Source organism: Chiloscyllium punctatum, chromosome 2, assembly GCF_047496795.1.
Source record: "Chiloscyllium punctatum isolate Juve2018m chromosome 2, sChiPun1.3, whole genome shotgun sequence".
Lineage (NCBI taxonomy): Eukaryota > Metazoa > Chordata > Chondrichthyes > Orectolobiformes > Hemiscylliidae > Chiloscyllium > Chiloscyllium punctatum.
Genome location: NC_092740.1, coordinates 74,140,507 through 74,164,812, shown reverse-complemented (window position 1 = coordinate 74,164,812; position 24,306 = coordinate 74,140,507). Strand labels below are relative to the sequence as shown.

The following is a 24,306-nucleotide window of genomic DNA, read 5'->3' as shown; positions in this document are numbered from 1 at the left end:
CACAGTCTTCAACTCTGATAGATATGTTGTCATGTCGAACACAACAGTTAACAATGACTGACAGTTAACTTGATTTCTCAGGACAATGCCTTGACCAATGAACTAGCATTTGACTGTGCATCTGTTCTGTTAGGTTGAAATAGGGCCAAAAAGATTCATTTTATTATTGATTCAGGTAAATGTTGCCCAATTGCAAAAATACATTGAACATTGGCAATCAGTTGTGAGTTTTGCATGCAGAAGGTGGTTGGGTATAATCAGTAACCTGCTTGTTGTGAACATCCAATGGAATAAGATATTTGATTCTATGCTGCAAACTTTGAGATACACTACTTACATATCTGGCATCACACGAACACTGAAACTCAAATCACATTACTCATTTATGGTAGGCAGAGAATCTTTTTGGCTTGATGGTAATATCCTGTTAATGGCAAACATCACTAATATTGCTACTGCATAGCTATCTTCACCTTTCAGAACACTTTACTATTTTATTTATTTTTAACTTGAATTAAATATGATATTATTAATCTACTAGAGATAACATTTCAGAAGGAAATTGTATGCATAAAGCTCATAAAAATAATAAAGATTAAGAACTTGATAGTTACCTCTATGTCATTATAAGTTGTGCTAATGTAATCATAGTCAAAAATAACAAAAGCAATTGTATAGGTAGACATCTTCACAGTGGTGTTAAATGTTGTAACTTTCCATTTACCATCCTCGTCCAGTCTTTCAGAAACATCTAAAAATTCAAAACATTCAACTTAAGTAGTTTCCCATTGCATTTTCACCACTACAAAAGTTTACATTACACAAACTCATGTCTTCGTACTCATGTGTTTAGTCACTGATAGAAATGTTCCTTTCAAAGAAATGCCTGACTTTGCAGCAGATATATTGGAAAAAGGGATAATCTTCTTATCTTCTGAAGAATTCACAGATGCTTAATCCAAAGCAGAAGTATGCTGATTGTAAATAAGCCAGTATTATAATGATTGATGTGAACTCACACACCAGATGTTGACACCTGAGAGAGGGAAGGTGTGGGGAGGTGAAGATGAAGCGTTAAAGTTTATTCCAACAACAGTGAGCATGTTCCAGATTTACCAGTTTAACAAGGCATTGGGCTGAAACCAGAAGTCCTGCCAGTAGTAACTTACAGATTGTGACTTATACAACAACAGGGACAGTGCAAATGCCACTATGATCACAGGATGGTTGATGATTACTAATGCATGCTCAATAGGAAAAAATACTAGGAATTAGGCTACGGGTGATCTTGTAAGGAAATATACAGTAAAATAACCAATTGGAAACAAAAGGAAAATGAATCAGTTTACTAAGAAGAAGCAGTTTCTTTATTATTATAATGAGCAGAACATATGGTTACATTCAATTGTGCCGTCTGCTGTTAATACTTTGCTTGGAATTCATTTTTCTGCTGAAGTTAAATTATTATAATTTGATCCGCTGACTCATTTTGATACCATTCGAGTGCAGAACACAAGAGTTTTCAATAATGCAGGCATCTCTGTACAATGTACTTGGCACACTATTACTTTCCATGGTTTTTAATGGCGCCTGTTTTATTTATGAAATGAAAATCATTGGAACAACTGAACATGGGCTGGCAGCAATCACCTCATATACAGAAACAGGCACCTACTCTTACATCATACCCTGGAATAGTGAAGTGTCTTCTTGAAATTCTTTCTGGTTTCAACATGAATGAGGAAACTTTGACAATGATCTTCCCGTCTTCATTGTCAACGGGGGTGGTACCAGGGGACTGGAGAGTAGCGAATGTTGTGCCCCTGTTCAAAAAAGGGAATAGGGATAACCCCAGGAATTACAGGCCAGTTAGTCTTACTTCTGTGGTAGGCAAAGTAATGGAAAGGGTACTGAGGGATAGGATTTATGAGTATCTGGAAAGACACTGCTTGATTAGGGACAGCCAGCACGGATTTGTGAAGGGTAGGTCTTGCCTTACAAGTCTTATTGAATTCTTCGAGGAGGTGACCAAGCATGTGGATGAGGGTAGAGCAGTGGATGTAGTGTACATGGATTTTAGTAAGGCACTTGATAAGGTTCCCCATGGTAGGCTTATGCGGAAAGTCAGGAGGCATGGGATAGAGGGAAATTTGGCCAATTGGATAGAAAACTGGCTAACCGGTCGAAGTCAGAGAGTGGTGGTAGATGGTAAATATTCAGCCTGGAGCCCAGTTACAAGTGGAGTTCCGCAGGGATCAGTTCTGGGTCCTCTGCTGTTTGTAATTTTTATTAATGACTTGGATGAGGGAGTCGAAGGGTGGGTCAGTAAATTTGCAGATGATACGAAGATAGGTGGAGTTGTGGACAGTGAGGAGGGCATTTGTCGTTTGCAAAGGAACTTAGATATGATGCAGAGCTGGGCTGAGGAGTGGCAGATGGAGTTCAACCCTGCCAAGTGTGAGGTTGTCCATTTTGGAAGAACAAATAAGAATGTAGAATACAGGGTTAATGGTAGGGTTCTCAGTCAGGTGGAGGAACAGAGGGATCTTGGGGTCTATGTACATAGATCTTTGAAAGTTGCCACTCCGGTGGATAGAGTTTGTAAGAAGGCCTATGGCGTATTATCGTTCATTAGCAGAGGGATTGAATTCAAGAGTCGTGAAGTGATGTTGCAGCTGTACAGAACTTTGGTTGGGCCACATTTGGAGTACTGTGTGCAGTTCTGGTCGCCTCACTTTAGGAAAGATGTGGAAGCTTTGGAGAGGGTGCAGAGAAGATTTACCAGGATGTTGCCTGGAATGGAGAATAGGTCGTACGAAGATAGGTTGAGAGTTCTCGGCCTTTTCTCGTTGGAACGGCGAAGGATGAGGGGTGACTTGATAGAGGTTTATAAGATGATCAGAGGAATAGATAGATTAGACAGTCAGAAACTTTTTCCCCGGGTACAACAGAGTGTTACAAGGGGACATAAATTTAAGGTGAAGGGTGGAAGGTATAGGGGAGACGTCAGGGGTGGGTTCTTTACCCCGAGAGTGGTGGGGGCATGGAATGCACTGCCTGTGGGAGTGGTAGAGTCAGAATCATTGGCGACCTTTAAGCCTATTTGGATAGGTACATGGATGGGTGCTTAATCTAGGATAGAAGTTCGGCACAACATCGTGGGCCGAAGGGCCTGTTCTGTGCTGTATTGTTCTATGTTCTATGTTCTATTTAATTCCTGTCTTATGTTTTATTGTGCTCTCATTAGGAGAAAGTGAGGACTGCAGATCAGAGCTGAAAATGTGTTGCTGGAAAAGCACAGCAGGTCAGGCAGCATCCAAGAAGCAGGAGAATTGACGTTTCGGGCACATCCGCCACAAATTCACCTGCACCTCCACACACATCATTTACTGCATCCGCTGCACCCGATGTGGCCTCCTCTATATTGGGGAGACAGGCCGCCTACTTGCAGAACGTTTCAGGGAACACCTCTGGGACACCCGGACCAACCAACCCAACCATCCCATGGCTCAACACTTCAACTCCCCCTCCCACTCCACCAAGGACATGCAGGTCCTTAGACTCCTCCATCGCCAGACCATAGCAACACGACGGCTGGAGGAAGAGCGCCTCATCTTCTGTCTAGTGACCCTCCAACCACAAGGGATGAACTCAGATTTCTCCAGTTTCCTCATTTCCCCTCCCCCTACTTTGTCTCAGTCCCAACCCTTGAACTCAGCACCACCTTCCTAACCTGCAATCTTCTTCCTGACCTCTCCACCCCGACTCCGGCCTAGCACCCTCGCCTTAACCTCCTTCCACCTATCGTATTTCCAACGCCCCTCCCCCAAGTCCCTCCTCCCTACCTTTTATCTTAGCCTGCTTGGCACACTTTCCTCATTCCTGAAGAAGGGCTCATGCCTGAAACGTTGATTCTCCTGTTCCTTGGATGCTGCCTGACCTGCTGCGCTTTTCCAGCAACACATTTTCAGCTTTGTGCTCTCATTAACTTTGTTCCTAAAACTGATGCTGCCTGATGAGGCATACTCTAATCTTCTTTAATGAGTTTTCATCTACCCATATTTGCTTGGTGGACACAGAGTAGCAGAAAACACAGCAACCTTTTGATGGCAGTAAGTTACCCACTTAAACATCATTGAACACCTAATCAAGGTCTCCTGACTTCATCATACTGATGCCAAACACAGAATGCTTGAGAGACTCAGCAATTTGGCAGTCTGTATGGTGAGAGAGACAGAGTTTATGTGTCAAGTCTAGTGTGACCCTTTTTTAGAACTGAAAGGTTTTGGGATTTTTTAAAAATATACTTTAGATGGACATAGAGGAGAAGGAGTAAGGGCTCCCTGTGTCCAGCCTTCTGATCTGCCTTCACCTCTGTCAAAAACAATTATAAAAATTTCAACCTTTTAATTCTGAAGGACAATCATACTGGACTTGAAATGTTGACTATTCCTTTCTCTAGATACTGTCAGTCCTGTTAGTTTCTCAAGCATTCTCTGTGTTTGCGATTTTTGAAAAGATTTGGAGCTCAGGTTGATGATAAGTATGTAAGTTAGCTCACTGAGTTTGATGGTTTGTTTTCAGATGTGTCATCACCATACTAGGTAACTCCATCTCACTGGAGACTCTCACTGATGATGCTACCTAGTATGGTGACGAAACATCTGAAAACATCCTTCCAGCTCAGTGAGCTAACTTACATACTTATTCACTGTGTTTGCTTTAGATTTGGTCTATAATGTCATCTTCATCCAAGAAAGTCACAGAATTGCGCAAAACTCAAAGTAAAACTAACAAAATCTCTTGTTTGAAGGTATGGGTGTTTCACTTAAGTTAACAAACATCTCCTGATCTTCTAAACTGGAGCTTGTTGATTTTCTTCAGTTGTGAAGTCCTACCAAGAGAAAACCATTGATTCGCAAGCAAGGCCACAAAAGACGTTTTAAAAGAAGTCACCATGACTACAGATATATTCAGCCCTCGTCATCTGCTTATTTACCATCAGCATAATTGTGAAGTCAGCCCCAAGACTTCACTTCAAATTTTTATCATTGTCTCATCTAGTCTGCCTTGCATGGTCCCATATGGTACATGGGAGAGTGGCTCAGGAATGGTATTTGCATGTTTTGTTACCTGCAGAAAGTCTGTGCCCCTATCCTTCATGGAAAACAAGGATTGAGTGTAAACACCAGTTTAAATGCATAGAAAAATTCATGTCTCTCCCTAATCCAGAATCCAAGAACACAAACTTGCAACACAGTCATAGAGTGATACAGTCATGCAACATGGAAACAAACCCATTGAGTATAGGAGTTGGGACATCAAGTTGAAGTTGTACAAAATATTGATGAGGCTTCTTCTGGACTACTTATGTGCAGTTCTGGTCGACCAGTTATAGGAAGAACATTATTAAACATTTGTTAAGAAAACATTTGCCAGGATGTTGCTTGGAATGAAAGGTTTGAATTAAAAATAAAATGGAAAGACTGGGACTTTATTTCATTGGAGCATGGCAAAATCATGACGGGCATAGAAAAGATGAATGACAAGTGTCTTTTCCCGGGGGGGGGGGGGGGGGGATCGGGGCGAGTTCAAAACTAAGATACATACTTTTAATGTGAGAGAATGATTTTAAAAGGACATGTGAGACAACTTTTTACAACGAGAGTGGTTCATGTGTGGAATGAACTGCTAGTGAAAGTGGTGGATGCAGATCATGTTACAACGTTTAAAAGACATTTGGATAAGTTCATGAATAGGAAAGATTTGGAAGGATATGGGCCAAATGCAGGCAAAGGGGACTAGTTTAGTTTGGGCAGACAGTCATTATGGACTGGTTGGATTGGAGGGTCTGTTTCCATACTGAATAACTCTATGACTCTATAACTAGTCCATGCTGACCAGGTATCCAAAACTGAACTGGTCCAATTTGCCTGTGTTTGACTTATATCCCTCTAAATCTTTCATATTCATATACCTGACCAAATGTCTTTTAAATGTTTGAGTTGTGCCTTCCTCTACCACTGCCTCTGACAGCTCATTCCTGCCACACATCACCTTCTATGTGAAAAAGTTACCCCCAAGGTCCCTTTCAAATCTTTCTCCTATGCCTCTAGGTTTGGACTCGCCTACCCTTGGAAAAATACCTTTGCAATTCACCTTATTTATGCCTCTCATGATCTTATAAACTTCTATAAAGTCATCCTTCAGTCTCTGGCACTCCAGGCGAAAAAGTTCATCCTCACCTTATACCTAAATATCCTCCAGTCTTGGCAACATGCTTGTAAATTTACTTGTACCTTTTAAGGTTTAACAACATCCTTCCTATAGCAGGGCAACCAGAACTGTACACAGTATCCTACAAGTGGCCTCACCATTATCTTGTACAGCTACAACATGTCATCCCAACTCCAATACTAAATGCTCTGACAAATGAAGGCAAGCGTGTCTTCTTCATCCCCTGCCTACCTATGACACCACTTTCAAGGAACTATAAACCTCCATCCCCATGTCTCTCTGTTCAACAACAGTCCTCTGGTTTCTACCATTAACTGTATACATCTTTCCCTGGTTTGCCTTACCAAAATGTAACACCTTGCATTTATCTAAATTAAATTCCATCTGCCAATTCTCAGTCCATTGACCCATCTGACCAAGATTACTCTTAGATAATCTTCACAGTTCACTATACCACTAATTTTGAAGTCGTCCTCAAATTTAAGTAGATTATGTTTTAAAAATACATAAGTCACACAGTTTACAATACAATGAATACACTGAACGAAATGGCCTCTTTCTCTATGATCATTCTATGATTCTGTGGTTCTGAGATTTAGTGGGGCAACAGTGATATGAGGAAAGATTGGAATGGCTCATATATACTTTTAATACAGTTGTAATCATAAAGAAGATTTACTTACTTCAACCTTATTCTTGGAGATTATCTTCCTTCGGGAATAGATGCATTTATTTTATGAAATTATTCATGCAGTTTATAAATCTTGGCATGGTCATATCGAGCCAAAGTGGTCTGATCATTACAAGTTGGAGACTGTGGTGCTGGAAAGGCACAGCAGGTCAGGCAGCATCCGAGGAGCAGGAGAATCAACATTTTGGGCATAAGCCCTTCATCCTGATACATTACAAGGTTCTGGGATGGGTACTGCTTTGAAAGGATTTATATTTATAACAAAACAAGAGATAAGAAGCAATAACATTGGCTACAAATAGAGATTATTTTATTGATGAGAATGCTTCATTCAATTATTGAGTTCTGGTGCGCCTTGTAATCATTAGCAAGAGGTCTTCCAATTGGAAAGCCTCAGAAGCCGGGTGGCACAGTGGCTAACACTGCTACCTCACAGCACCAGGGATCTGGGTTTGCTTCCCCCTCAGGTGAATGTTCTGCGTAGGGTTTGCATATTCTCCCAGTGTCTGCGTGGGTTTTCTCCAGGATCTGCAGTTTCTTCCTGCAGTCCAAAGACATGAAAGTTAAGTGAATTAAGCATGGGAAATGCAGGGTTACAGGAAGGGTGGGTCTGCGTGGGATGCTCTTTGGAAGGCCAGTGTGGACTCAATGGGCCGAATGGCTTGCCACCACACTGTAGGAATTCTATGATCCCAAGGTCTTCTGCCTCAAAATCAGTTGTGGTGATCTTTCTAAGTAAACTCATGTTCAAACCATTTTGTACTGCCAAGTTGTGCAGCGCATATTGACCAAAACCAAAATGTCTGAGCAAATTCTGGAGAATTGAGGAGAAACCCCATGTGAAATTCTTTACATCTAGTCAAAAATGTTTGGCACAGTCAAAAAGTTCTGAAAGTTCAGTGATATGCGCAAGGATTTTACATGGATGTCAACAATTATATTCTGCAGTTTTGGATAAAACTGGAAAGCTCTATTTGGCTGTGGGATGGCATTCATGCTAAACTGAATGAACCAATAATGAAGATATTGATTAAATGGATGAATGTCCTGATGACATTTTGGATCATATTTGACGGAGACATCTTAAGATTTGTTAGTGCTGTAAAAGTTCAGAGCTATTGCCGTATTTACTATCAATGGCAGAATTCACTGGTAAGCTGCTGTTGTTTGCAGATCTTTAAGGGAAAGTCATGGGAAAAGCTTTCCTAGTGCCTTCCTGACCCTTCATTAAGGTTTTTGTATGGTCCATGTAGCTTTCAGGGAACTCTTTAGGGAAATGTTGTATGTGTTTGGACACATTTTGATTCTCCTTTCCCCAGTATTGCATGTTTTTATTGCATGTGAGGATGGAGAAGTCACAGGTCCTCAGGCTATCAGAGACAAGATCAGTTCCATCTTGTAATCCAAAAAAAACAAGATCTCTCTTCAAAGTCTAGTAATCACTCCTCATCATTGAATCTTACAGTGAGGAAGAGCCCTTTGGCCCATCAAGTCTATATGGTCAAAAGTATACTACTACCTGTGCTAGTCTCACTTTCCCACATTTGGCCCATAGCCTTGAATGTTATGACATTTCAAGTGCTCATCCATGTATGTTTAAAAGTTGTGATGTTTCCTGCCTCAAGTGCTCTTCCAGGCAGTGTATTCCAGACCCCTACCACCTTCTGGTTCTTCCTCATATCCCATCTAAATCTCCTGTCTTTCGCTTTAATTATTAACCCTTCAACTAAGTGAAACAGCTGCTTTCTCTTCACCCCACCTATGCCTCTCATATACCTCTACCATGCTCCCCCCTCAGCATTCTCTACTCCAAAGAAAACAATCCATGCTCATTCAGCCTCTCTTCCGAAATAGCTGAAAAACCCCATTTGAGGAAATATCCTTTGAACCCCCTCCAGTGCAATCACATCCTTCCTGTAGTGTGGTGACCAGAACTGCACAAATATTCCAGCTGTGGCCGATGCAAAGTTCTCTACAGCTCCAAAATGACCTCCCTGCACTTATAATCTATGCCGTGACTGATAAAGGCAGGAGTCCCCTGTATGCCTTCTTCACCACCTTATTAACCTGCCCTGCCACTTTCAGGGATCTGTGGACAAGCATCCCAGGATCCCTCTGTTCCTCTGAGCTTCCTAGTGTCTTGCCATTCATTAAGTACTTCTTTGTCTTGTTCCTTTTTCCAAACAACATCACCTCACACTTATCAATGATATAATCCACCTCCGGCAATTAGTTGACTTGATTGTTGGTTTTAAGAGCAGTGTGATGCCAACAGTGTGGAATCAATTCCCATCACCAGCTTGAGGTTACCATGAAGGACTCTCCTTCTCAACCTCTTCCCTCATCTGAGGTCTGGTAGCCCTCAGGTTAAATCACCACCGATCGCTTCTCTCTAATGAGAGAGCAGCCCCTATGGTCTGGTAAGACAATGGCGACACAATAAAATACAATTTGATATGATCAATCCATTTATATTCTTCTGTAAATAAGATCTTCTTCCTTACTATAACCACTCAGCAAATCGTTGTATTATCCAAATGTTTACTTATTATCTTCCACCTCACTCTCATCTACATCATTTATGAATATCACAAACAATAAGGGACCCAGCTTTGATCCCTTTAGTGTATCACTACACACTGAGCTCCAATCACACAAACAATTGTCTCCCACCACCCTCTGTTTCCTACCACTAAGCTAATTTTGGATTCATCTTGCCAACTTACCCTAGTGTTTATTTGAATGTTTTGCCACTTTTGAGGAGGAGACAACGTGAAAATACTGAGCAGAGGAAAAACAGGTATAGAGGATGTCTAAGGTCCGCTCGTCCAACTATTCAGTCTCATTCCATCTTTGCTCATGCGATAATGGCGTAGCTGGCTAGGTTAGGATTTATTGCCCATTTCTAATTGCTCAGAGGGCAGTGAAGAGCCAGCCACATGCCCATTACATATAAACCAGACCAGGTATGGACGGCAGATTTCCTAACCTAAGGGGTACCTAAAACTAGATGGATTTTTACAACAATTGACAAATGTTTGCGTTGTCATCATTGGACCTGATTTTTAACAGATTCAAATTTCACCACCTGCCATAGTGGAATTCCAATACATTTCACCAGATATCAGCTTTGGTTAATACCATGAGGTCACTGCCACCCCTTCCCCCACAAGATAGAGCTTATTGCAGATATATTCTAACCAACCTGTTCAAGGATCGAAAAGTAGGTGGGATTTGAACCTGGGCTTTCTGGCTCAGAGGTAGGGAATAATACCACAATAGCTGAGGAGACCCTGTCCTACATCCAACAATGGCTTATTTAATTGCAGCACTGCCCTTAATAACAAATGCTTAATTTAGTAACAACATGATTCATATTACATGGTGGATCAGGCTTTTCATGTGAGCATTGTGGGTAAAAGTGTGTCTCAGCAAATCAGTTCAACAACCATAATTCTACATCCACTGAAGGTCATCACAACATTCTCTATGTATTTCTATGATTATATGAGTTCTTTCTCGTATTAAGTGAAAAACATGTCAGGGATAGATAGGATAGATCGAGTGAATCCTTAGAAGAGTGTAAAGGCAGTAGGAGTACACTTAAGGGGGAAATCAGGAAGGCAAAAAAAGAGAGATGAGATAGTTTTGGCAAATATAGTTAAGGATAATCCAAAGGGTTCTTACAAATACATTAAGAACAAAAGGGTAACTAGGGAGTGAATAGGGCCCCTCAACGAACAGCAAGGCAGCCTTTGTGTGGTGCCACAGGAGATGGGGAATATACTTTGCATGTGTTTACTGTGGAGAAGAAAATGGAAGATATAGGATGTGGGGAAATAGATAGTGACACCTTGAAAAATGTCCATGTTACATAGGTGGAAGTGCTACATGCCTTGAAACATAAAAAAGTAGATAAATTCCCAGGAGCTGAAGCTAGGGAAGTGATTGCTGGGCCTCTTGCTGAGTTATTTGTATCATCAATAGTCAGAAAGGTGGTAAGGACAAGCCAGGGAACTATAGACTGGTACCCCTGATGTTAGTGGTGGGCAAGTTGTTGGAGAGAATCTTGAGGGACAGGATTTACACATATTTGGAAAGGCAAGGACTGATTAACGATAGTCAATGTGGCTTTGTGCATGGGAAATCATGTCTCACAAACTTGATTGAGTTTTTTGAAGAAGTAACAAAGAGGATTGATGAGGACAGAGCCATAGTTGTGATCTATATGGATTTCAGTAAGGCGCTCGACAAAGTTCCCCATGGAAGACTTGTGAGCATGATTAGATCTCATGGAATACAGGGAGAACTAGCCATTTGGATACAGAACTGGCTCAAAAGTAGAAGACAGAGGGTGGTGGTGGAGGGTTGTTTTTCAGACAGGAGGCCTGTGATCAGTGGAGTGTCACAAGGATCGGTGCTGGGTCTACTGCTTTTCTTCATTTATATAAAGATTTGGATATGAACATTGGAAGTATAGTTAGTAAGTCTGCTGATGACACCAAAATCGGAGGTGCAGTGGACAGTGAAGAAGGTTACCTCAGATTACAACAGGATCTTGATCAGATGGGCCAATGGGCTGAGGAGTGGCAGATGGAGTTTAATAAGATAAATGTGAGGTGCTGCATTTTGGGAAAGAAAATCTTAGCAGGACTTCTATTCTTAACAGTAAGGTCTTAGGGAGTGTTGATGAACAACGAGACCTTGGAGTGCAGGTTCACAGCTCCTTGAAAGTAGAGTCGTACATAGATAGGATAGTGAAGACGGTGTTTGGTATGCTTTCCTTTATTGGTCAGAGTATTGAGTTCAGGCATTGGGAGGTCATGTGGCAGCTGTACAGGACATTGGTTAGGCCATTTTAGGAATATTGTGTGCAATTCTGGTCTCCTTCCTTTTGGAAGGATGTTTTGAAACTTGAAAGGGTTCAGAAAAGATTTACAAGGATGTTGCCAGGGTTGGAGGATGTGAGCTATAGGGAGAGGCTGAATAGGCTGGGGCTGTTTTCCCTGGAGTGTCAAAGGTTGAGGCGTGACCTTACAGAGGTTTATAAAATCATGAGGGGCATGGATAGGGTAAATAGACAAAGTCTTTTCCCTGGGACAGGGGAGTCATAATTAGAGGGCACAGGTTTAGAGTGAGAGGGGAAAGATATATAAGTCTAAGGGGCAACGTTTTCAAGCAGAGGCTGGCGCGTGTATGAAATGAATTGCCAGAGGAAGTGGTGAAGGCCAGTACAGTTGCAACATTTAAAAGACATCTGGATAGGTATATGAATAGGAAGGGTTTAGAAGGATATGGGCCAAATGCTGGCAAATGGGACTAGATTAGGTTGGGATATCTGGTCGGCGAAAGTGAGGACTGCAGATTCTGGAGATTAGAGTCGAGAGTGCGGTGCTGGAAAAACACAGCAAAAGGCCTTCATCAGGAATGAGGCTGGGAGCCTTGAGGGTGGAGAGATAAATGGGAGGGGGGTAGGGCTGCGGGTGAGGTAGCTGAGAGTGCAATAAGTGGATGGAGGTGGGGTAATGGCAATAGGTCAGAGGGGAGTGTGAAACGAATAGGTGGGAAGGAAGATGGACAGATGGGACAAGTCATGAGGGGAGTGCTGAACTAAAAGGTTGGAAATGGGATAAGGTTGGGGGAAGGGAAATGAGGAACCTGGTGAAACTGGGATATCTGGTTGGCATGAACGAGTTGAACTGAGGGGTCTGTTTCCATGCTGTATATCTCTATGACTCTATGGCTCTATAATGAGACAGAAATTTCTTCAAACGAATAAATGCTTCAATAATCTTGTTGTGCATTGCAGACAGACTAACACAAATGCAGAATGACAGCTACAGAATGATGTTGCTCTGATTAGTTGCCAATGGTATGGTTTATTAAATGAAACCAGATTGCTTTTAGAATAATGACTTATTATCTGACTCACCAATTGCTGGCATGTTAGAAATTGCTACAAACTCGGGGCGGTTCACAAGCCTGATGTCAAAAGTTGCCTTCATAGCGGGTTCATCAAAACATGGGAAAACTGACCGGGCAAATGTTGGTTCCAACAAGGATGCAATGATAGGTCTGATTGGAGGAAAAAACATACAACTTATTATTTATTTTTCATTTCAGTCTAAAAAAGCAAAAACATGGAAGTCGAGAACCATCCAGATTATACAGTTCTCAGCGGACTATTTACACTGAGGGCAAAGGTTTTGGAGACCTTCCCAGAAGAGAGTCAGTTCGTGCTTTCAGTATTAACCATATCAAAGAACCTAATATTGAAGATCTAAGACCCCGCAAGAGGAGCCTCTTGGTTCGAGATCGGTCAAAAGAATCAACGAATACGGTCTGTTCAAAAAGCAAGGGTCATTAGTTTATTGAATTCAGGTACATTGACGCAATTCTATCCAGCAACACAGAGATTGAAGCTTCTGTGTTCTGTGGTGAAGTTGCGCAATTGCATCTGAAAATTACACATTATTTATATGTTTTTTAAGAAATAATTCAGCCTTAATTACAAGAAAGACCAATCACATATAATAAGGTGACATGATTGAAGACAGGCTAATCCAATGGTATTCTTTGGAAAAGATACCTTATTTATGAAAATTGTCATGCCATGTATCAGTTCAAGGTTAGTTCAAATGGTCAATTTATGTGTCAGTATTAATTTTATGAAAACTCTATTGTCCTCTTATCTTTGAGTTTCAGCTTAATTCTGCAAATCAGCAGTACAGGTTCACAGGCTGTATAGTATGTAGTATTCGTTTTAAATTGAGAAAACATTTTATGGTAAATAAAAATCTACATATACTTGGTGCCTAAATTCACATTTTAGATCCTCAGTGTAACAGAAGAATACCACATTCTCTTGAGTTTAGTTGGTGTTCAAATTTTAGATCCTCATTGCCCCTTTTAGTCATTCTATGACCACACCATAAAGGCATGGATCAAGTTAATCCAATTCAAAAAGACTGCCATACTTCCTCTTCCTCCAAAGGGGAATCAAGGGCAGGCAATGATGTTTCCTTATGAATTAAGTAACGAAGAAGCATTTTCTGGGTGGAACCAATATTGTCAATTATACACTTAATTAGATCAATACCGACAAAAAGACCAATTAAAATAATAGCACCATACCTAGCCATATTAATTAGCCAGTTGTACAATGAGTTAAAACTCTAATCTCCCCATCCCGCACCTTCATTCATTTGGTTGACAAAAGTGCGAATATTATCAATATGTCTAGTATTGTTTTCGATAAGATCAGTGACCCCATAATGCATTTTCCTTTAACTATAGTGCAAAATCCACCTTCCTTCAGTTTTGTTGGGCAAATAAGCGCAATTCTGAAAGCATGTCCCTAATTTCTATTAAGGCAGCACTTGTGTCATTTCACAAATCGTGAGTCCACAACTGAGATAATTATGGTCTTGATGACTAATAATTCCTAAGGACGCTCCTAATGAAAGCAAACTAAGAGCTGCATATGCCAATGACTGTGTCTTACTTGTTGATATGGCCTTTGGATTCTTCCATCCTGCACAGAAGTCAGGAGAAACTGGATGTTTAAAAGGGGAATTATGATCTTGTTGCCAGGTAATCGGTCAGGGAACAGGAGTTGGAAATAGTGTTCCTACAGCTACGGCACGAGGAGTACTTGCTCTGTTCAGAACAAGGTAGTTAGTTGCCTTTTTATAACAGAATAAAATAATATCCAGGTTTAGCATAGGTAATAGAGGGACCTTCCCAGTAAGAAGTGGGCCTATCTTTGTGACTTCCTGGAGTATGTGGATAATCCATAATTACACAATTTGGCCCTGGGTGTTAAGGGTGAAAATCATCTAATCTAATGAGGTGAGTTTCTTGATAAGAAACATGGTCAACATCCCAAAATTGTTCAACCCATCCAATAATTGGGAAAATATTAGTGCCATTAGGGGTATCATAATGAAGGTGGTGTTGTTACTCTCTCCACAAGAGTTAGAATTCCAGTGGTAATAGGGATACATTTTTCATTAAGGCACACACATGAGATGCGAGGTCCTTCAGAAAAGCAGTGACAACTAATACATTTAATCATAGCATAGGGAATAATTTTAGGCACTCTGACATAAGCGACCCCCATCCCTTACCATTGTAGCAATCTGGATAGGATATTGTGGATTTATTGGAGGAAGTCCATAAACAAGTAGCAGGTGGGGATAGGTAATAACTAAAAACATAAATACTTTAGTACTATTCCATACCCCATGTTAGGATTTGGAAGGATAAAATGGGTCAGGGAGTCTCTTGCTGAAGTAAGGGCATAACAAATTACTTCATCCTCTCCAAAAATTTTATTATGGGTTTCTAGAAACATCCCCCCTTTGTCTTTTTTACTACATGATCGATCTGAAAGGGGACAAGGCTTACTAGGAATACCCATAGTACAAATGTAATCAAACTGGCACACAATACCTTTAGAGGGTAAAGACCATTTAGACTTGTTCTGTAAACGAATTGTTAATTTTTTTTATGCAGTTGACCCCCATTGCAAAAGTCATTCTTGGCAACATTCAGTCTTTTGACACACAAGGACATCTTGCTGGCATAGTTGGTACAGTCTCTGTTTGCTCAGGACTGCAATGTCCCTTCTTGTGCACCAATGATGGCAATGGCAAGTCCACACAGCAGGTCAAGTTCGATCTTTATCATCTCCCCCCTTGCAAGGTTGGAGACCACTAAGTGTCCATTGTAATAAAGTATAAACCATTTCCTACTTGTATATAAGTATATGCATTATACATATATTCAATTAAAATAGGCAGCAGCAAAGAAGTAACACAAACTAATCTAGTAGAGGTCACCCATATTCTGGTTTGAGTATTGCAGGAGTACCTTATTTGAGGCCGTAATTTGTGCTCTTCAGCAGGTTAGAAGCCCTAAGAGCAATTTTGAAATAAATAATTCTCAAATTAATCAAACTCAACTAGCCCACTGAAGTAAATATATTGCCCATACTGGCAAAAATCTCGTTCATTTTAAACTCTGCACGAGAGATTCCCTTCCTACCCATTATTTTCTTATTTTATATGGAAAAGCCCAGACATGGGCGAATTAAGCAAACCTATTCTTATAAATCCAGCATTGCTAAGATGCAATACTCGTTGAAGTTTTTCTACTAAAAAATCTATATTATCTAAAATTTAGATTAGTTCTGCAATATATTGTATTCTCTTTTCTTTTAAAAAATCATCAACATTGTGCCCAATTAAATGGCCTCATCTACAGCGTCAGTTAACAGTAATTAGAATTAAGTATAGGAACCTAAGGGTAATTTTGAGCAGAAAAGTTGGTGATGAATATTGGCTGGAGGGCAATGCTGTCCCCAAATAATGGTAACATGACACAAAGCTTTCAAACCACACTGAATTTTTTCTAATATTGAGTTAAACCTAGAATTTAGATATTGGTAAAATCTTAAAATGATAAACCATCACTGTTCAGTATTAAATGTCTAAGTGAAGATCATAGCTCAGCCAGACACTCCTTCTTCGATCTAACAGTCCAATGCAAAAATAAATCAAATCAACCTGTATGTATTCTTATAAGCTCCATACACAAAGCAAAGATATTTTGGCTTAGCATCCATGTATGAAATCAACTCACTTGATAATTCAGTCAGTAGCATATTGTAGTATAAAGTGCCTGGAATTATTTCAGAAATGGAAATTTGCAAATTACTTCCAAATTTCAAAGCACTATTGAAAACAATCCAAACATCAAACTCATATGAAAACAGTCAGTGAGCAATAGAGAAATCATCCTCTACATTGTGAATTGGCACTGAACAGACAGTCTCATTCCCCCGTGATTTTTGCACCTTACCCAGGTCTGGCATACCCGTCCTTGTACTGTGTCTAACCAGGTTTTGCTCGGGAAACAATGGGATCAGAAGTTTGGGGCGTATGGCTGCCTGCTTGGCAGCTGCATATACTTGCCCATTACTTTAGAAACAGTATCAGCATGAGCCAAACATCTTGATAATCTTCAGATTGATTGAACAAAATAGCATTACTATAACGCTGCCCCCTTGGGGGTTAAAAATGTTCAATGTTCCCACAAGGCTTCAAAATTGTGGATCATATTAAAAGCACAATGAAGAGTCAGTGTATATTAGTAGATTTTCTTTTTGATAGGATGAAAGCAGGTCAATCCCAACGTCAGCTCCGAGGTAACATTAAAGACACATTACTACCCATTGGCCACATTTCAACAGTAAAAGCAAGGGCCAGGCATTTGCCCCTAGGCTTTTTGATGTTTTGTTGCCAGTCTCAAAGGTGAAATGCTGGGGCCTGCCTGTCCCCATTTTCAGGGTCTCCTCGGGAAAAGGTTGTCCAGCAGTGGTCATTGGGTGATGTAGGTTCCACCCCAGTGGGTATCCTGGATCCAATCAACCCTATCAGGGCTGGCATACAGCATTTGGGATCGAGAGGACGCTGAATATAATTTGTTTTACCTGTAACTTGCATCATGGTTCAGTCCGGTTCTGGCCATCCCAATAGAAAACCACTGCTCACCTCATTTGCAACTGGAAATTCCTGGACTGGTTCGTAATATTGGTCTGGATCATGTCAGTAACTCCAGGCAGAAAACATTACAAAAGCATAGGGTTAAATAAAGGTAAAAGAGCTGCTTGATAATTGTTCAATTGTTTGTCACTTCCATCAGACAGATAGGCACATCTTTCAGTCTTGTAACACAAGTCATTCGCATTCAGGCTACTCTTAGAATCATACTTGGACATATTGAGCAAATGTGGCCAGTTTGGTCTTGCAGTCAGAGGCATGCTTCATTAACATAACTCGAGTTCCCGGGATGGGACCCGGTTTAGGATGCCGCAAGTCACTCATTTCCATGAAGACTGGATGCTTCATTTTCAAAAGAAGGGAAAGTTTCAACAAGTGGATGGTTTAAATTAAGGCTGGGGACAATCAGGAGATGATTAGATTCCCTACAGTGTGGAAACAGGCCCAACAAGTCCACACCGATCCTACGAAGAATAACCCACCTAAACCCATTTCACTCTGACTAATGCACCTCGCACTATGGGCATTTTAGCATGGCAAATACACCTGAGCTGCACATCTTTGGACTGTGGGAAGGAACCGGAGCAACCGGAGGAAACCCACACAGACACAGAGAGAATGTGCAAACTCCACTCAGTCATCCAAGGTTGGCATTAAACCGGGACCCTGGAACTGTGAAGTAGCAGTGCTAACCACTGAGCCACCGGGCTTAGCAGGGAAGCAGGAACAAAATCCCAATTCTCAAAAAGGGTCTGTATGCCAGACATAGATTCTACTCGGAATCCCGAGCCTAAGTTTTTTTTATTTTACAGTATTGTTGCTTTCACCTTGTTTATATATTCCTCAACCTTAGTGGCCTTACATTGTTTTCTCATGTCATTTCTAATTTTTTTTATACATATATACACCCATTCACAGTCACCTCCCCAGCTTTTGGGAGTTTCTTCTGTCATATGTATATCTCTCACTATCCCCCAATCATATGCAGAATTTCTTCAACTGGCCAGTAATGTAGCTTTCCATTCTTTAACTGACAATGAATTAATGCAGTCATGTTTTAAATTAACCATGAATCAATATGACAAATCACTGACAATGTGGGAAAGAATCCTGCCAATTAATTTTGATTTGGGCTAATACAATTATAGAGTCCGGGAGATGTACAGCACAGAAACAGACCCTTCGGTCCAACCCATCCATGCCGACCAGATATCCCAACCCAATCTAGTCCCATTTGCCAGCACCCGGCCCATATCCCTCCAAACCCTTCCTATTCATATACCCATTCAAATGCCTTTTAAATGTTACAATTGTACCAGCCTCCACCACTTCCTCTGGCAGCTCCTTCCATACACGGACCACCCTCTGTGTGAAAACGTTGCCCTGTAGGTCTCTTTTATATCTTTCCCCTCTCACCCTAAACCTATGCCCTCTAGTTCTGGACTCCCCCAACCCCAGGGAAAAGATTTTACCTATTTATCCAATCCATACCCGTCATAATTTTGTAAATCTCTGTAAGGTCATCCCTCAGCCTCCGCCGCTCCAGGGAAAACAGCCCCAGCCTGTTCAGCCTCTCCCTATAGCTTGATTTATTATAAATATCAATAATATAAATAATAATATATAATTAATAATAAATATTTATAATAATAAATAAAATAATCATTATCTGTAATTCAGGGTGGAAACCCAACAAGTGACTAAAACATTTTAAAAACTGTACTCTGCTGCTTTATCCTTCTTATTGCATCATTCTCTTCCATTCTGTAGTTGATTTCCTTGCCTCTATTTCCATTTTAACCTCATTTAACCAATTTATCAAATTATGCTTGTCTAACTTTAAAGGCTGTTCCTAACTATACATTTTGGAATCTTGATTGTCATAATCAGAAGGCTAGTTTTAGGATTTGAATTTTCAGCTAATCAAAAATTGCAGCAGGAGAATAACCAAATCGGTGATTTGTCTCATTCACTTGTCCTGGTCACTGTATCACATGGTTGTGACATTATGGAGCTTGCCAACTCCATGGCAATGGGGCAGTGATGCTAGAAACGAAAGTGATTGATATACCATCCTATTCCTCGATATGTTTGGCTGTCCCTATTTTCTAAAGGGTGGAATGCTGGGTGACAGCAGTGCCTGTTTAACTCAGGCAGTAGTCCTTTTTCATCCGTTAATGACACCTAATGATATGGATAGAATTCAGTTTGAATTTTGGAGAGAGCACTGAGTGGAGTGGTACCAAGCATACTTTATGTATTGCTGAGTAGGGATCCAGCTGAAGAAGATGATGGAAAATAAGTTTTCAATTATTTTTGTGGACATTGGAAGATCAATAGAGCTTAGTTCTCATTGTCTTGTTTTGAGAGCAGATCTCCTCTGTAGTAATATATCAATGGTCATTATTTTTACAATATATATCTGAGTAATATACAACATTTTATTTTCTGATATAATTTATAAATATATATGTATATATAAATTGGAAATTCAGTTATTCAGTATTTAATATTTAAAATGTAAAATGCAGACAGTTCCCAACTTTGAAATCCACTATAATTACCCGGTTTTAGTCCCTTAATTTAAATCCAAAATTAAGTTTCTTAAGTAGTCCTGACCAGTCATTGCTCAATTACAATGCGATAGGTCGTGAAATAACCGGAGCTGCCTTAAAAGGATTTGTCTATTCAAATTTTTTAAAAACTTTTAATGCATGAATAATGGCCAAATCCAAGGACACAGATATTAACCATAGGATATTATTTTTTAGATGATTTATCACAACCTAATGTTGAACTGAAACTTCAACTGTCATTGAGGGAGGGGACTTCCTGAATAAAGCTATGGTTCGCACATCATAATTACCAATGAAACACATCAGTCTTGAAATTAAGTGGGAACAAACGAGTCTGAAATAAAAAAAAGTTATAATGTTGTCTTCCTCCATTTAAACTGATTTAAAATCGAATAAGGTTGGCTTTCATGTAAGGATAAAATAGATTAGTTAGAAACTGACAGTAAGGCAGTCATGACTTGTAAAAAGAACAGGAGTTAATATTTTATTTCATACTCACTAAAAGGATCTTTAACCTTAAAAGAAATCATGTTAAATTCCCAAAATGCAAATCAGATTCAAAACAGTCCCGGATCTCAAGCTCCAGGGAACAAAGCACAAACATTCAATTACCAACAAGCAAATGTGCATTCAAACCGAATCACCTTTCTACGAGCTATTGGGCTTTTTCACATAATTGCACTAATTGTTGAGGATGGATCATCAGTTCTGTCTATGTAATTACACATTTTAAAATTACTTCAGTTTTATAGCAACTAATTTTTAAAAAAAATTATTACTCACTGATCAGACTTCCACAAACCCTAATTAATTTCACAAACCTCTTTTCTTAAAAAAAAACTTTTATTATAAAATATTGCAATATTTCTTTTCTTTAGAAAATCAACTTAAGTATTGACTTTTTTAATAATAACCTATTATTAAAAACTGGGGGCCTCTTACCTCCCTAAAAACTTCAAATACCGAATATTAATAACTGCCAATATTGAAACTGTTGAGGGCAACAGCCTCCGAAAACAGCTGAAAATACAAGCATCCGATATTTTAGAACCTGGAAATATACAAAGTTCAAACAATCTCGAAGTTTTTATTTAAAAACCGAAAAGAAACAAAGTTCAAGCAATCGGCACCCAAAAATAAACGAAGTTTAAGCGATCAAAGTTTTTTTAAAAACTGAAAAGAAACGAAGTTCAAGCGATCGGAACCCAAAAATAAATGAAGTTTAAGCGATTAAAGTTTTTTTAAAAAAACGAAAATTAACGAATCTCGGGAGATCAATGTTTTTACTTCAGAAATCAACGAAGCTCGGGAGACAGAAGTTTTTCTTTTAAATCCAGAAATTAATAAAGCTTGGGAATTCAGATTTCAACACTCCCTTCAGAGTTCAGCAATTTTCCAAGACCACTGTCCATAAGTACCAAAGCATCCTCAACTTCAATTAATCTTTCCCCGCTATTTTTAACATTTAAAAAGTCCCCCATACCCAACCCTTGCTAAGACCGATCCTTTCGGGCTGGACTGGAAAATAAACAGCGAGGTGTTACGTCAGACACCACTTGAATGAGAGGAAAACCAAACGCTCTTAAAATACTCACGTCTGGCTGGCCGATTTCCTCAACACTCAATAGTGAAGGACATTTAACTCTTACACCGCTGTTCACAATCTGTCCGAGCCGTAAAAGAGTCACAGCACCAAAATGATAAGACCCCTCAAGAGGGGCCTCTTGGTTCGAGAGCGGTCAAAAACATCAACGAATACGGTCTGTTCAAAAAACAAGGGTCATTAGTTTATTGAATTAAGGTACATTGACGCAATTCTATCCAGCAAAATGGACATTGAAGCTTCTATGTTCTGTGGTGAAGTTGCACAATTACATCTGAAAATTACACATTATTTATATGTTTTTTAGAAATAGTACAGTCTTAATTACAAGAAAGACCAATCACATATAATAAGGTGACATGATTGAAGACAGGCTAATCCAATAGTATTCTTTTGAAAGATATCTTATTTATGTAAATTGTCATTCCATGTATCAGTTCAAGTTTAGTTCAAATGGTCAATATATGTGTCAGTATTAATTTTATGAAAACTCTCTGTCCTCTTTGAGTTTCAGCTTAATTCTGCAAATCAGCAGTACAGGTTCACAGGCCATTTTATAGTATTCTTTTTAAATTGAGAAACCATTTTGTGGTAAATAAAAATCTACACACACTTGTTGTCTAAATTCACATTTTAGATCCTCAGTGTAACAGAATACTATATTCTCTTGAGTTTAGTTGGTAATCAATGTCTCTTTCAACTCATTGTGGGAACTTGCCAGCCTTCTGCTCTTGAAAGCCATTGGGTGGAAACAGCCTGGCCTACTGTACCTTAGGAAACAAATGGAGGTTATCCAATAAAGTATCTCTAACAGAGAAATATTAATCCTTTCAGTTCCATTGCTATGCAAATTGACAAACTGAATATTTGGGAATATGTCACATTCAGACTTCATTAGCAACTGCTCCACTCATTGCCCTTTGCATCAGAGCTTGTGCCCAAGAAAGTGCATTCCCTCAGGCTGGTCAGTTCCATATGAATATCAGCCTGTCCAATAGCTTAAGTGGATTTTACCCAAAGGTCCAGGCTTGAGACCTAGTCAGGACTGCTATAGAAAATTTTTATTTTTGGCACGGGATCAGCTCTTTGGAAAATTTCACCAAGGCTGAAGCCGCTGGTTCCTTATTAATACTGACCTTTTATATCGCAGATGATGTGGATTGCAAGACCATATGACAATAAGAAATCTCTTCCATTACACAGATTCATTAAATGATCTCCGTTGACACTTACTGCATTACATTCCAAGGAATAATGGACTACCTAATGTTGCAACTATACTTGTAATACAATATACTAAATCTTTGGGCAGGAAAAAGACCTCCTGCTCTTCAAGCTTATCCAATGCCATGTAAACCAGGCAATGAAGACCATTGTGATTTTATCAAACTTTCTGTTCAAAGAATTCTCACCAGCTTCACTTACGTGCTGAATCAAAGTGCCTTTTTCTTATTTGTGATGAATCTTAGAATATTTGGAAACAAGGGTGATTTAATGGTAGTGGTGAATTGGTGAATAAATGCCACAAGTGATTTGGTGATGGAAAATGTAGGACACAGGAGCCAACTATTGGTCAGAGGGTAAAACAAATGCCTGTGGGGACTCCCTACATTCCTTGAGCCAAGCATAAATGAAACATGGTACATGTGTGACCAGTTGCTTTTCACACACTTGTTGTGTAAGCTCTGTACAGTCAGGAAATCCCATCTAACAGTAGGAATTATAAATAGAGTGCATTAAAGTTACGCTGCAAGTCAATAACTATCCTGATTAGATCATTGTTCATTGTGTATTGACTAAAGTTGCAAGTGAGCCAAATGTTGCTATTTTTGGTCCTGAGAAGTATCTAGTTTATCTTAAATACAACTGGAAAGGCAAGGGATCTTAAAAGTTGAACAATAAGCTAAGAAATATATTTTATGTTGCTAGTGTGAGCTGGCTGCGCAATGATGGTTAGCTCAATTGGCTGGACAGCGAGTTTGAAACACAGAGTGACTCCAACAGTGTTATTTCAATTCCTGTATTGGCTGAGGTTACCAAGAAGGTCCTGCCTTCTCAACCTTGCCCTTTGCCTGAATTGTAGTGACCCATTAGGTTAAACACACACCAGTCACCTTTCTCTAATGAGAAAGAAAATGTTCTGCTTACCAAACAGTTGAGTAACATGGGGTAAGAATTTCAGTGCCTGTGTGGTGCCAGATATATATAGACCAATGCTTTGTTCATTGAATCAGGTATATATTATTAGTAAAACATTGAGCCCTGGGCCTTGGAGGAAGAAAGAACATGTACACACAGTATTCTTGTTTCAACTAAACAAAATAGGTGATGTTCATTCTCTTCTTCATTCCTCAGGACAATGCCTTGACCAATCAAATCTGCCTGGTTAAATTCAAACAGAACTTGGCAGTAATTTGCATCTTCCACCCCATCAACCTCTGGATACAACACATCATCCTCCACCATTTCCGCCACCTACAAACAGACCTCACCACCAGAGATATATTTCCCTCCCCATCCCTATCAGCATTCCACAGAGACCATTCCCTCTGCAACTCCCTTGTTAGGTCCATGTCCCCTACCAACCTACCCTCCACTTCCAGCACGTTCCTTTGCCACCACAAGTGGTGTAAA

At 39.8% G+C, this 24,306-nt stretch overlaps 1 protein-coding gene across 1 annotated transcript in view; it reads right to left on the bottom strand.

The window, feature by feature from the left end:
- Positions 1–24,306, bottom strand: part of LOC140485702 (aminopeptidase Q-like) — a 149,230-nt gene that overhangs the window by 104,298 nt on the left and 20,626 nt on the right. The window contains exons 2-3 of the mRNA XM_072584132.1: positions 12,861–13,003; positions 615–751 (exon numbers count right to left, since the gene is read on the bottom strand). Coding sequence (XP_072440233.1) covers positions 615–751; positions 12,861–13,003 — 280 coding nt within the window. The remainder of the gene's footprint in view (positions 1–614; positions 752–12,860; positions 13,004–24,306) is intronic.